The sequence below is a fragment of the Lagopus leucura genome, unplaced genomic scaffold, assembly GCF_019238085.1.
Source record: "Lagopus leucura isolate 7727_CA_CO unplaced genomic scaffold, USGS_WTPT01 Super-Scaffold_100029, whole genome shotgun sequence".
NCBI classification, from domain to species: Eukaryota; Metazoa; Chordata; class Aves; order Galliformes; family Phasianidae; genus Lagopus; species Lagopus leucura.
The window spans coordinates 64,469-76,815 of record NW_024962280.1 but is presented as its reverse complement, the minus strand read 5'-3'; the positions used below and the strand labels follow the sequence as shown (position 1 = coordinate 76,815).

Sequence of the window (12,347 nt, the reverse complement as noted above, 5' to 3'; positions counted from 1 at the left end):
AGCTTAAAGTAGCAAGGAGAAGTTTTGAGACTGAGATCAGTAAAGGGGAAGTTAGGAATTGCTTTTATGAAAGGTGGATCAGAACGGTTTTCCAGACGTGGAGCTTTTAGAAGTTTTACCCTTCTTTATATGTTCCACTTAAAGGCATTCCTCTTTAAAATAGCAGAGGAAAACTTCTCTGCATCCAGCCAGCAATCGGTATGCTGGCTGGCTGATGGGGCAGAAAGCAGGGCATCCCAAGATGGAGCCACATTCAGCAGAGTCACAGGCTGGGTACCAGACACTCCCCTGCTTTCATCTACCTCTTTTTTTTTTTTTTTTTTTTTTTTTCTTTTCTTTTTGTCTTTTGCTTGTTTCAAATGGAGTTGCATGGTCAGCCTTGAAATCCTTGTTCTGATAAGTGTCTAAATTCATGCATTTCAGTGAAAACCTTCCATTGTAGCAAAAACACAGTCCCTTCATCTCTTTACTCTGACAAAAGATGTGTTGCAGCAATCTCGGGTATTAGTTATTTTGGTGTGGTATATGTATATATATATATATACATCAGCCTTTACCTCAGGAGAGTGGTGGATACACTGCTGATACACTGACTACCTTGATTACAAACAGCTGGTAACTTTGCAGAGACACTGGTCCTACTGATGTCATCTGCCTCTCTTGGCAACAAGAATATAATCTGATATTTTTGGAGATATAGACAAGTTTTCATGGAGTGGTAAGGAGCAAAACAGTGCTTTCTGGCGGAACACCCGTATTTTCAAAACTTGGCAAAATGACCATCCTTTGGTGCATGGAAAATGGCCCCGTATTTGAATGTGTAGAAAGAAGTGTTAAGAAAAGGGTGAACAACTTTTTAACGGTCAAGTAGCCTACAAGATGAGTATCTGTTACAGATTTTCACTGTCATAATGGGATTCATCTTTTGTTTGAGTGAAAGTAATTCAATCAGAAGTAGCATGTGAAGTGTCAGGATGGTGGGGGGAGGAAAATATGTAAGGGCTAAAGAAATGGCAAGATGACAGATAATTTCAGATGGGTTGGTGTGAGGTAAGGAGGAGAAATAAGTGTGGGATTAGAAGCACAAATAGGACGTTCATGGTCTTATGCCTAACCATATATCATAACGTACGTGGGAATTGTCTGTTAAACTTTTGCTTTATCTTCACTTTCTCAGTCACATAGAAAAAATTACAACATGGCAAGATCCTCGAAAAACTATGAATCAACCACTGAATCACATGAGCCACCATCCCGCAGCTACTTCCACGCCAGTACCACAGAGGTCTATGGCAATGTCTCAGCCAAATCTCGGTGAGTACTGGATCTCATTTCTGTGGTGGAAATATGAACAAGAGGGCAGGGCCATCTTTTACTGCTATGTTTCCCAAAGTATTTTTGCTTCAAAAAGGGTAGTTCTGATTCCGTCATCAAGCCAAACAGTATGTTCTCTACTTCCTTTTCTTATTTTTTCCTTCTGTAGAATTGGCAGTAAGTGAAGTTGCACTGTTTGAAGTTCTAACAGGTCATGCATTTTATTTTTGATCTTCTGTGAAAAGTTTTTGATGATGAACAGAGAAAAATGAAACCTTCCTATACTTTTTCATTCAGAGGTGGTATAAAGCCTCTACAATTCCACCAGATAATTTTCAAAGCTTACTGCACAACATGCTACCATAGATAATCTGTCTGCAGGCTTTCCTGTGTTCCTTCAGATCAGAGCTAGTAGCTGTTGGTAGTGGTGGTTGTTTTTTCCCGCTTTTCCTTCTTTCCCCCTCATTTGTTTATTTATTTATCTATTATTTATTTTGCAGCGATTTGCTCTGTGGTAGGAAGTGCTTTCTAATAGAAACTACTTCTAGCAAAACAGTAACAAGTTTTGAAGAATGAATTAACTGAAAACTTGCAAACGTGTGGGGTTTTTTTAGTGTTCGTTTGTAGCACTTCAGGGTTAACTTTAAACAGCAGCTTATGTTCCTCTGATTTTGCCAGAATCTTAGAAGAAAAAAACCTTGAAATTCTGAAAATATTAAAGATATAAATGGAAGCAAACATTTTTAATAAATAATTAAGACTGATACTTTTTCTATTATGTTTTGCCTCTGCAGTTCAGATCCTAGTAGTTTTAACTGCTCTGGCTTTCAAATAAATGAGGAACAGATAGGTCAGTATACAGTCTCAAGGTCACAAAACTGGGTAAAATAAGTAGTCATAAAAACACGAACTAGATTGGTGTTCGAGTTCATTTTTGTAAATTGGTCTCATAATTTCATGGTTATTCATGTGCAGTCGGTTCATCAGTTTTGTCTCTTACATTCCAAGAAAGCTATAGTAATCACTTGGCTGACAGTAGTCACCAACAACAATTATACAGAATCAATTTTTACTTCTGAATTGAATTAGTAATAAATGCTTATGCTGTCCCTTGCAGTAAGTAATTTTAGTTCATAGAGCCGTAGAATGACCTGGGTGGGACAGTGTCATGACAGAACAAAATTCTTACATTCTCTCAACAACTGTCCTACTTGTATATGTTCAGTACGGAGGCGTTGTTGGTTATGTTATGTGAATCAGCAGACAGCAACAGATTGTATCCTTAGCAGACATCAGAACAAACCTGAGGAAAATCCTTCAGGCAAGAGCTTACTGCAGTGTGTCACTCTACATGGTAAAGTTAACAGCTGGGCTGCTTGTATTATTTCAAATCACTGATGAGACCAATTTTGAAATGAGCAACAGGTAAGAATAGCACAGAGATGGGTTTGGTTTTTTTTTGTTTTTTTCACATCAGCTCCTCAGCTTATATTAACATCTGTTGAATTCTCTATAATTAAAAAACAGAGGATGTACCATGATTCGGGATTCAGTGTCCAATAGGCTTTTTTCCCTGTTTGTCAATAGAAGTGAAGTAAGATTAATCAGAGGCATATCATGTGCTGAAATACTTGCACATTGAAGGAACATCTTAGGATACAAAGGTTTAGAAATAAAGGCTAACACATAATTAAAAGTCTGTTCTTGAAGGGACTTGGGATGCCCAATAGGTCCATAGACTTCAAAATCTGTCACTCATATAGAGACTGTGTTTCATTCAGTATTCTTCACATTTATTGACAAAGTATTTAAACAGTTGGGTATTCAAGCAGTGCTTAGCACAATGGTTCTGGTCTGTGACAGAATTTCCTAAATATTAGTTCCCTACAGATGTGTAGAAGTTACCACAATGTCCGTATTTAATTAGTCAAGAAAAATTTTTTGTCAACCTGATTTGGTGAATTTTTCCTCATGCTGGTGGTTTTCTAAAGGCATTCTGTGATGCACCTTTGGGAACATAAGTCTGGTTGCAGAATGGAGTAGCACTTTCTGCATTGTTATTAAATTCAGCATCAGATAGAATCATAGGATCATAGAAATGGTTTGTGTTGGAAGGGATGTTCAAGATCATCTAGTTCCAACTCCCTGCTGTAGGCAGGGACACCGCTGACTAGACCGGGTTTCTCACAGCCTCATCCGGCCTGGCCTGGAATGATTCCACGGAGGGGGCATCCACAACCTCTGTGGGCAACCTGTTCCAGTGTCTCAGCACCCTCACAGTAAAGAATTTCTTCCTGGTATCTAGTCTAAATCTACCCTCTTCCAGTTTAAAGACATTTCCTTTCATCCTGTCACTCCATGTCCTTAGATTACAATTAATTAGATATACATCAGCACAGTCTTGTAATTTCTAATGTGTTTGTATTAAGTATTTATGTATCTAAACAGGATGCAGTAGCTTCTGAATACTTCATGTGTTTGTTTAAAATAGATGTGAATGTGGTTTCCAGTGCGTAAGGTGAATGTATCTCTTTTGAAATTATCCTGGTCAAATGGAAGGGAGATACCATCCTGCTCTTTTGTGAAACAACAGTGTTACTTCTAATGTTGCCTTCTTGGGTCTGCTCGGACGCTGAATGGAGCAATTCTTTGGTGTAGTGGTGAGACCTCTAGCCAGAAGTGATCGTGCCAATGTCCTACAAGCATCAGAGAAGAAATGGAAACTGAATAATAAGCTAAATCACTCTTCTGGCCGTCATTTTATAACTTTTTAGCAATTGAAGTCTGTGCGTCTGTCTTCTGCTTTCATATTTTTTGGAACTGTAGGAATTTTAAAAGTTTTTCTTTTGAAGATGTGCCACCTGCAAGAAATGGATTTAAGTATTCCAGGTCTGCATAGTGGTCTGCTCTTCCAATTAGTAACACATGTGTATTCCTTGCTGTGCTTCTGATGAGGAGACGGAAAATACGCTGTGTTCTGTACAGCTTGTTGCTTCGGTTTATAAACTTCTGCGAGCAAACTTTGCTAGTGAGTGTCTAAAGGCACATAGAAACATTCTATCAAAAGCACATGATGTTTAAGAGGTACCACGTCCTGATATGTTTAGACTTGAGAGATGTGTGTAGTCAAAGTTAAACTGATAGATGTACCTTGAAAAACCTGCTTTTTTACCTTCTCTTCTTACTGTGGATTTGTGTTGTCTGTATACACTGGTTTCCTTATAGCATTTATGTTTAGATTTGTGTTGTCTATATATACTGATTTGCTTATAGCATTAGAAGTATTGGTTTTCTCACCAACATTTAAAGCACTGCTTATTACGTGTTGTATAACAAAGGCATCCAAAGGCATTTCTTTCTTTGATGTATCTTGATAAATTTGCATAAAACAAACACATGCTAGGTGGGTTTTAGTGTTAGCTTACAGAAGACCACTAAATTAAGTGAAGTGTCATGAATGGAAGGGGAAATCTGTCTCATACTGAAAGCTCACTGTTGCAAGCATTCATTAGCAAATATTCAGGCTTGCTTGGTCTGATTTTTCTAAATATTTTGCCTTTTTTTTTTTTCTAAAGCAGTTTGTAGATAGATATCCTAAGGAAAGGACTGAATTAACAGCAGTTCTTAAACTGTTTCATTGTTGGAATGCCGCATGGTAAATAATCGGCCTCTAAATGAAGACAATCGGATGCACTGTATTTTTCACCTCTTCATAAGTGCTTCATAGATGCCATTGACTTTGGTGCTGTCTATGGATGGATCTCTGGTCTGCCCGGTTTGAAAAGAATTTTTGATTGATTGATAAAATTCTGCTTGCATACTACCAGTCAGCTAAATTAGTGCAGTAGATCTAAAGACCCCACATGGAAGGAAGGATATCTGTGCAGTCTTACTGTAGGCATCAGATATAGATTCCTGAATTAGGAAGACCAAGCTCCGTGGACTTCCTGCGAGTGAAAGGAAGGAAGGAGCAGTTGCAGTGCAGCCAAACTAATGGCCAAACTGCTGGCTGAGTGATGTGGCAGAACTGCTCTCTGGAAATGCCCAAGTCCAAGTTAAGGAAACTGGTCTGCCTTAACAGCAGTCACCAGTGTGAGGAGATCACGTCGCGTGTTTTGGTGGTGGTGTTGTTGGTTCATTTGCTTTTTTGCCTCTTAACACTGATACCCATTTCTGTCATAGAGATTTGTCCATGAACTTAAAAATGCAGCATTTATCTGCATTGCTCAAGGTAATTTAACTGAGTCTGAAGACAGGTGGGAGTTATGGCACTTTGCATCTGCTTTCTTTTTGAAATCAGCCAGGAAATCCAGCCAATAAAACAATGCAGTATTCCTGTTTAAATCAATAAACACATGAACCAAGGTTTCCATATCCTGCCAGGATAAAAGAAGTGTAGTTACTATTGTTTGAAAGTGATAAAACAGTTTTGGTTACTCTGTCAAAGTGATCTGGAGATAAGAAACTCCCAAGGTGTTTGAAAACAGGCAGTATGTATTGCAGTGATAACAGGCGTACATTAAATGGTCTGGATTTTGCAAGGCTTGGTTTTCATTGCCTGGAGATTTGGCTACAAATATATGTAGGGAGGAACACATTTTTCCTCCTGTGTAGCCCGTGCCCACTCACCACCTGCCAAGTGGAAAGGCTTCATGTTTCAGGTCATTTTTAATTACTGGATGTCCTGAATTTGGGTATGGTCAATGTGAATAGTTTTGGCAACTGCTTCTGGTTAATGAAATAGCACTTACAGAAGAGCTGAAACAGTTTTAGAGGACTTCTGAGTTCTGTTGGAATGATGGTTTTACAATACAGCTCTGGAAAATAGTATTTTTCTGTTATTTGTATTTAAAATCTCCAACAAGTAATTTATTGTGCGCATTTCAAATTGAGTACTTACTTGTGTTTGGAAGACAGGCTGGCAGCTGTAGAGATGAATGGGAATTAAGTTCAATATGAGATAAAATAAATGCAGATGTCTCAAAGGATACACATCCTTATACCAGCACCCAGCCATCTAGTAAATGTGAAATGACAAAGGGTGGTGTGTTTTAAAGAGTTTTTGGTGCTTTTTCAAAGTCTCTCATTTTTTAAAATTTCAATACAAAGAAGTTTCTGTCGTTGTAAGCACTTCCTTTCAAGGTTAATAATCCAGACATGTGCCAAAAATGTAAGACTGGAGGCGGAATGCAAGGGCTGAAGATTATGCAAAACAATTGAAAGCAGAAGTAATGTAATGATATTTTAAACAGTAATGGCCATTAGTAATTGGTCATTAATATTAATGGTGTCTCCCCCATAAAGCGGCCTCCTCTGTTATTTGTTCTTACTTGTTGAAATATTGTTTAAAAAGAAGTGCTTAAGTTCCTACAGAGTAAATTTGCAATCTTCTAAATAATTTCCTGCTAAATCCTAGATTTAGTGGAGCACCTGCATTTTTTTTAAGCTTGAAGGTTAAAAAATTAGTTACATGTGTGTATCACAAAACGTAACAGTTGAAACTGTTGAGAAATTTCCGTATGGCTATTTTCAGCCCAGAAATCTGTATAAAAGACTCTCTGTACTGGGATAGTACAACTTTTTGGTTTAATACTTTACAGATTTTTGGAACAAAATGCACCAGAAATGAAAAGCAGCATTTTTTGCTGACCTTGTTGGAAGGCTAACACTGTTTCTGGGAAATAAGCAAAACAAGCAGTTCTTTGTTGGCATAAGGAGAGAGAGAAAAGGAGGGTTGCTCAGTCCTTTTTTCCTCACCATGTCGTGACTAAGTTAAAACTGTAATATAGCTGTGTTCTTTCTTTTTTTTTTTCTTCTTTTTTTTTAGCCTTTATAGACATGTGTTTTTCATCAAGTTGTGTTGCGTGACACCTGGTGCTGGCAGCTGATGTGAGTTAGGCTCTGGATTGCCCATAAACAAAGTAGGGAAAAAGGTCCAGAACTGCATCTAGACTCTTTTGAAACTAAAATAATAAAACTTGGTACAATCAGTTCAACACGTATGTCAGAAACAATTTAAATTTGCATGTTTTGGCTTCTGCAACTTGCAGATTGCTTTGCCCTCAAAATAATCCTTACTTAGTATGTACCCAGAACTTAGTGTATAACAGGAAGGTCTGCCACAGAGAAAGTAGTTCACTAGAATATCTTCAGTAATTTACATGAAAACAAGCAAAGAATTGTCTCATGTTTCATCTAACTGGAAAAAGACAATTATGTAGAATTAATTGAGATGTGAAGTAAACTGTTGCAATTCCATGGACTGCAATGAAACTGTGGCCACACACTTCATGTTTGGAACTTATTTCTACATTTTTATTCGCTTTCATATGAGCTGGAAAATTGTGTAACAGCTGTTTATTGAAGAGACTCAGTTCATTTTGCAAAACAAATTTGTTTCTCCCAAGGGAACTGAATTCAAGGGCACCTTGAATCAGTCTGCTAGAATAGTGACTACTTTTCATCTGTGATGTTAAAACCAATCTCCTTTATAGTGACGGAGTTGAGCCTTTTAGATTTTTCCTTTGTTTGCAGAACTGAGATATGTTCCTCTGGGAGTGCCAAACCCTGCCTAGGGAATTCAAGCTTTCTGAAGACCTTAGTTAGCCTCTTGGATACAGTGCAGAGTTTCTGAGTCTGAACACAGGCTGAACGGAGCTCCTAGAGCACAGCTGATTTATTAGATGGAGTCGGTATTCAGTCTAGTTGGAACCACAACTGTGAGTTTTTCTTTTTTGACTCAGACTCTGTTATGTTACTAATGGCATTCAAATATAAATTCAGAATTCAAATATAAAGTAACAGATATTAACAAAGCCAATTAGGTAGCAAATAATGTGGCACAAGATTGCATCAGATGGAACAGAGATCTGTAGAATGTTGTTGTGCCATTAAGGTTGTTCACAGCTGTTGAAACAAGATCTTCCTTTGACTTGGCTGGGCTCATTCAAGACAAAGAGTTAGCAGCTACACACAAGAAAATGTTACAGGACTTTTCAGTACGGGATTTCAGCTCTGATTCAGTTAAGAATATGAAAGAGAATAAGTAACAGTTTGGGCTAATTTCAGGAAAAGCAGTGAAGTAAAAGACTTTTCTCAGAATGAGCTTGCGTGTGTACCACAGTGGATGGTCTTTCCATTGCTGGGATTCTTTCCATTCCAACTAGTGTACTTAAAGATTCCCTATTAATTTGAAATCTAGCCAGTATCATTCATACCAAACCCACTTAAAGATATGCAAGGTACTATAATTTCTTGTTTTCCCCATGCATACCATTGTAGCTTAACTTCCAGAAATGCAACCTACTGTCATCTCCAAGGATATTTTTCTTTGTTGTTTGAAGAACTCATGCAGTATAAAGTTAAAAGCAGTGAAAACTCTCGGTCATGTAATAAATATAACTGTGATCATTCTTTTCTGCACATCTTCTGAGTCTGGAATTCTGCCTGGTTATGTTTATTGCCCAAATAGAGAGCTTTGCAGGGTAAGACCTACCCAGTGCTACACATAATGTGCACAAAAAATAGGAGGCCAGGGAGGTGGGGGAGCTTCAGAGAGGAAAGGAGGAAGTGGTTTTAGCGGCACAACTACTTGGGAAATAAATGTGACCACATATTTGAATGGTATTGATTCTGTAAAGAATCAAAAGGATGTCCCTTTTGCACTTTCTTTATCTGTCAAAACTTCAGTGGCAAATGCTCCTATTTGCAGCTTAAGTATGTAACCCTACTACATTAGGTTTTCTGATGCGTCGTTCAGTGACCCTGACTTCTGCAGTTCTGATGAACTGTAGAACTTCTGGGCTATTTAGGAAGACTGAGGGTGCTGGAGTATTGGTGTTAGTACTGCCCGTACCTCTTTGTAATGCCTCTGGCTTTGTGACATCACTGCATTTCTTTGCTGCACATCTTTTATTTCAGTTATTCCAGATACAAGTAGGTTTGCGAGAACCCGAGAACATCATCAACATATCACTGGTAAACTTCTATGTTCTTTGACCTGGATATTTCTTTATACCCTTCGGTTTTGTCATGTCAGAGCTTCTCACAGATAAGAGGTGTTGATGTAGGAAGCTGTGGTTTTTAGTGTAAGCCAGCCTGCATTCACACAGTATAGCTGTCTTTTTTTATCTTAGGAGCATCATGCAGAGAGCCCCACATCTGAAATTGTTCAAAGATCTAGCTCAGGGCTGGTTTGGCCCTCTCAAAACTAGTGATAACACACTGCCACGGAACGAAGTGAGTGGCTCTGCACTGGAGTCTCTGGGTTCCGGAAGGCTTTTCTTGGGGATCAAATGGCACTTAAGTGCCTCTGGAGAAGCCGCGTTAAATGACACACTGGTGTGTCTGTCCTATACTCTCCAGGACTTCAGAATCTGGAAGCATGTTGCAAAGATGCTTTAGATACATTTGCGTCCTCTCCATGCAGCCTGGAAGGATTTACTAGTGTGGACTTTGCACCACCTACAGGTAACGAAGTTGCTTCTAAACCCAAAGAGTCCTCAGTATAGCACAGCAGCAATCCATACCTATTAGGCATGGCTAGTACTCATCTGGAGAAGGAACAAAAATTAATCTACACCCCAAATAAAACCATATAGTTGGCATGTTGAAAATTCACTAGATTTCACTCCTGACCTCGATGGAGGATATCGGTGCTGAATGCTACTTATAGCACCATAACAGGAAGAACTTTTGTGTTAGATAAGTCAGGAGGACATAGAATGTCTTTGAGTTGCTTAATCTGTAAATGTGCTTGCTTGTGCAATAGCAAACCACTGAAAATGACTGATACCAACCACCACTACATTTATACAACACAATAAGATGCCCAAGGGTATTTCTGTCACCAAAAAATACAAAGTGGTTCTGTTTCTCACAGTCTTTTGTCCACTGTGTACGATCTGCAAATTTTACAATTTACAATTGTAAATCTTTCAGTTGTATCTTACAATCTTACAATTTACAATCTGTCTTTCTTTTGACTATAAGACAACGTTCTCAGACTGCCTGTCTCATAATAAGCAGTTTCTTTAGCTGGAGCCAATATATTTGTTCAGTGCTGCAAGTGATTACTGTTTTGATCATTTTCCTAAATGGCTCAGTTACATTTTTCACTGTTGTTTGAAGACATTTTGCTCTCAGTTGTTTCATTTTCTGAAAGTAGTCTTTCCTGAGAGCCACGATCATGCTTTATGTGAATGCTTTCTATCTTGAATCGGGGACTCTTAAATGTACGTAAGATTATCCATAAGCTATTGTCTCTATAGTTTATCCAGTACATCTTTTATTTCTGGAGATTATACCCAATATTATTCCAGTCATTTTAGTACACTTTTTCCAGTGACATCATAACATCTTTCCTGCTTACTCACCTTTATCTTCTGTGTTGGGCTCTGTACACAAAGAGAAATCTATGTATATATATACGTATGTGCATATATATATGATCTGGCTTTGCAAAGCATTGAGCAGCAATGCCTTTCTGCAGGAAACAGCCCATTGAACGTTTTTCTCATACCCTGTCTCCTCAGGAGTACATTCTGCAGAACACTGTTTCTGGAAATCATGCATTCTGAGAACATGTTGGTATCTGTCACACCTCGATCATGCGACAACACACTTGTGCCTGTTCACACTCAGCCACAAGCTCTGTTTGGTGTGAGACAATGAGAAGGATAGCAGGGAGAGCTCCTTGGCAACACCAATGTTCATAAATCCATGGGACCCGATGGGATGCATCCACAGGTGCTGAGGGAGCTGGCAGAGGTGATTGCTGAACTGCTCTCTGTCATCTTTGAGAGCTCTTGGAGAATGGGGAGCTGCCTTAAGACTGGAGGATAGCCAGTGTCACTCTGGTCTTCAAAAAGGGCAAGAAGGAAGATACAGGTAATTACTGGCCAGTCGGTCTCACCTCTGTTCCTGGAAAGGTGATGGAACAGCTTGTGCTGGATACCATCTCCAGACAACTGGAAGAAAAGGAGGTAATCAGGAGTAGTCAGTGTGGGTTCACCAGAGGGAGGTCATGCTTGACCAATCTGGTAGCCTTCTATGATGCTGTCACATGCTGGGTGGATGGGGGGAGAGCAGTGGATGTAGTCTACCTTGATTTCAGCAAGGCTTTTGATACTGTCTCCCACGACATCCTTATAACAAAGCTGAGGAAGTGTGGGATAGATGAGTGGACAGTGAGGTGGGTTGAGAACTGGCTGACTGGCAGAGCACAGAGGGTCGTTGTTGGTGGTGCAGAGTCCGGTTGGAGGCCTGTAACCAGCGGTGTTCCTCAGGGGTCGGTGCCGGGTCCAGTCTTGTTCAACATCTTCATCGGTGACCTTGATGAGGGGATGGTGGCCACCCTCAGCAAGTTTGCTGATGACACGAAGTTGGGAGGATTGGCTGACACGCCTGAAGGCTGTGCTGCCATTCAGTGAGACCTGGACAGGCTGGAGAGCTGGGCAGAAAAAAACCGGATGAGGTTTAACAAAAGCAAGTGTAGAGTCTTGCAGCTGGGGAGGAATAATTGCATGCACCAGTACAGGTTGAGGGATGAGCTGCTGGAGAGGAGCTCTGCGGAGAGGGACCTGGGTGTCCTGGTGGACGACAGGTTGGCCATGAGCCAGCAGTGTGCCCTTGTGGCCAAGAGGGCCAAGGGCATCCTGGGGTGCATTAAAAAGAGCGTGGCCAGCAGGTCGAGGGAGGTGATCCTCCCCCTCTACTCTGCCCTGCCCTGGTAAGGCCTCATCTGCAGCACTGCGTCCAGTTCTGGGCTCCCCAGTACAAAACAGACAGGGATCTCTTGGAAAGAGTCCAGCGCAGGGCCACAATGATGGTGAGGGGCCTGGAGCATCTCCCCTATGGAGAAAGGCTGAGTGAACTGGGTCTGTTCAGCCTTGAGAAAAGAAGACTGAGAGGGGACCTGATCCAGGTCTATCAGTATCTGAGGTGTGGGGGGCAGAATGGCGAGGCCGGACTCTTTTCAGTGGTGAGTGGAGACAGGACGAGGGGAAACGGCCGGAAACTGCAGCATAGGAAGT

General features: G+C 40.2%; 1 protein-coding gene across 1 annotated transcript in view; it reads left to right on the top strand.

Moving 5' to 3' along the window:
• The window catches only part of WWTR1 (WW domain containing transcription regulator 1), a 45,564-nt gene that overhangs the window by 18,668 nt on the left and 14,549 nt on the right, over positions 1–12,347 (top strand). The window contains exon 2 of the mRNA XM_042881176.1: positions 1,178–1,314. Coding sequence (XP_042737110.1) covers positions 1,178–1,314 — 137 coding nt within the window. The remainder of the gene's footprint in view (positions 1–1,177; positions 1,315–12,347) is intronic.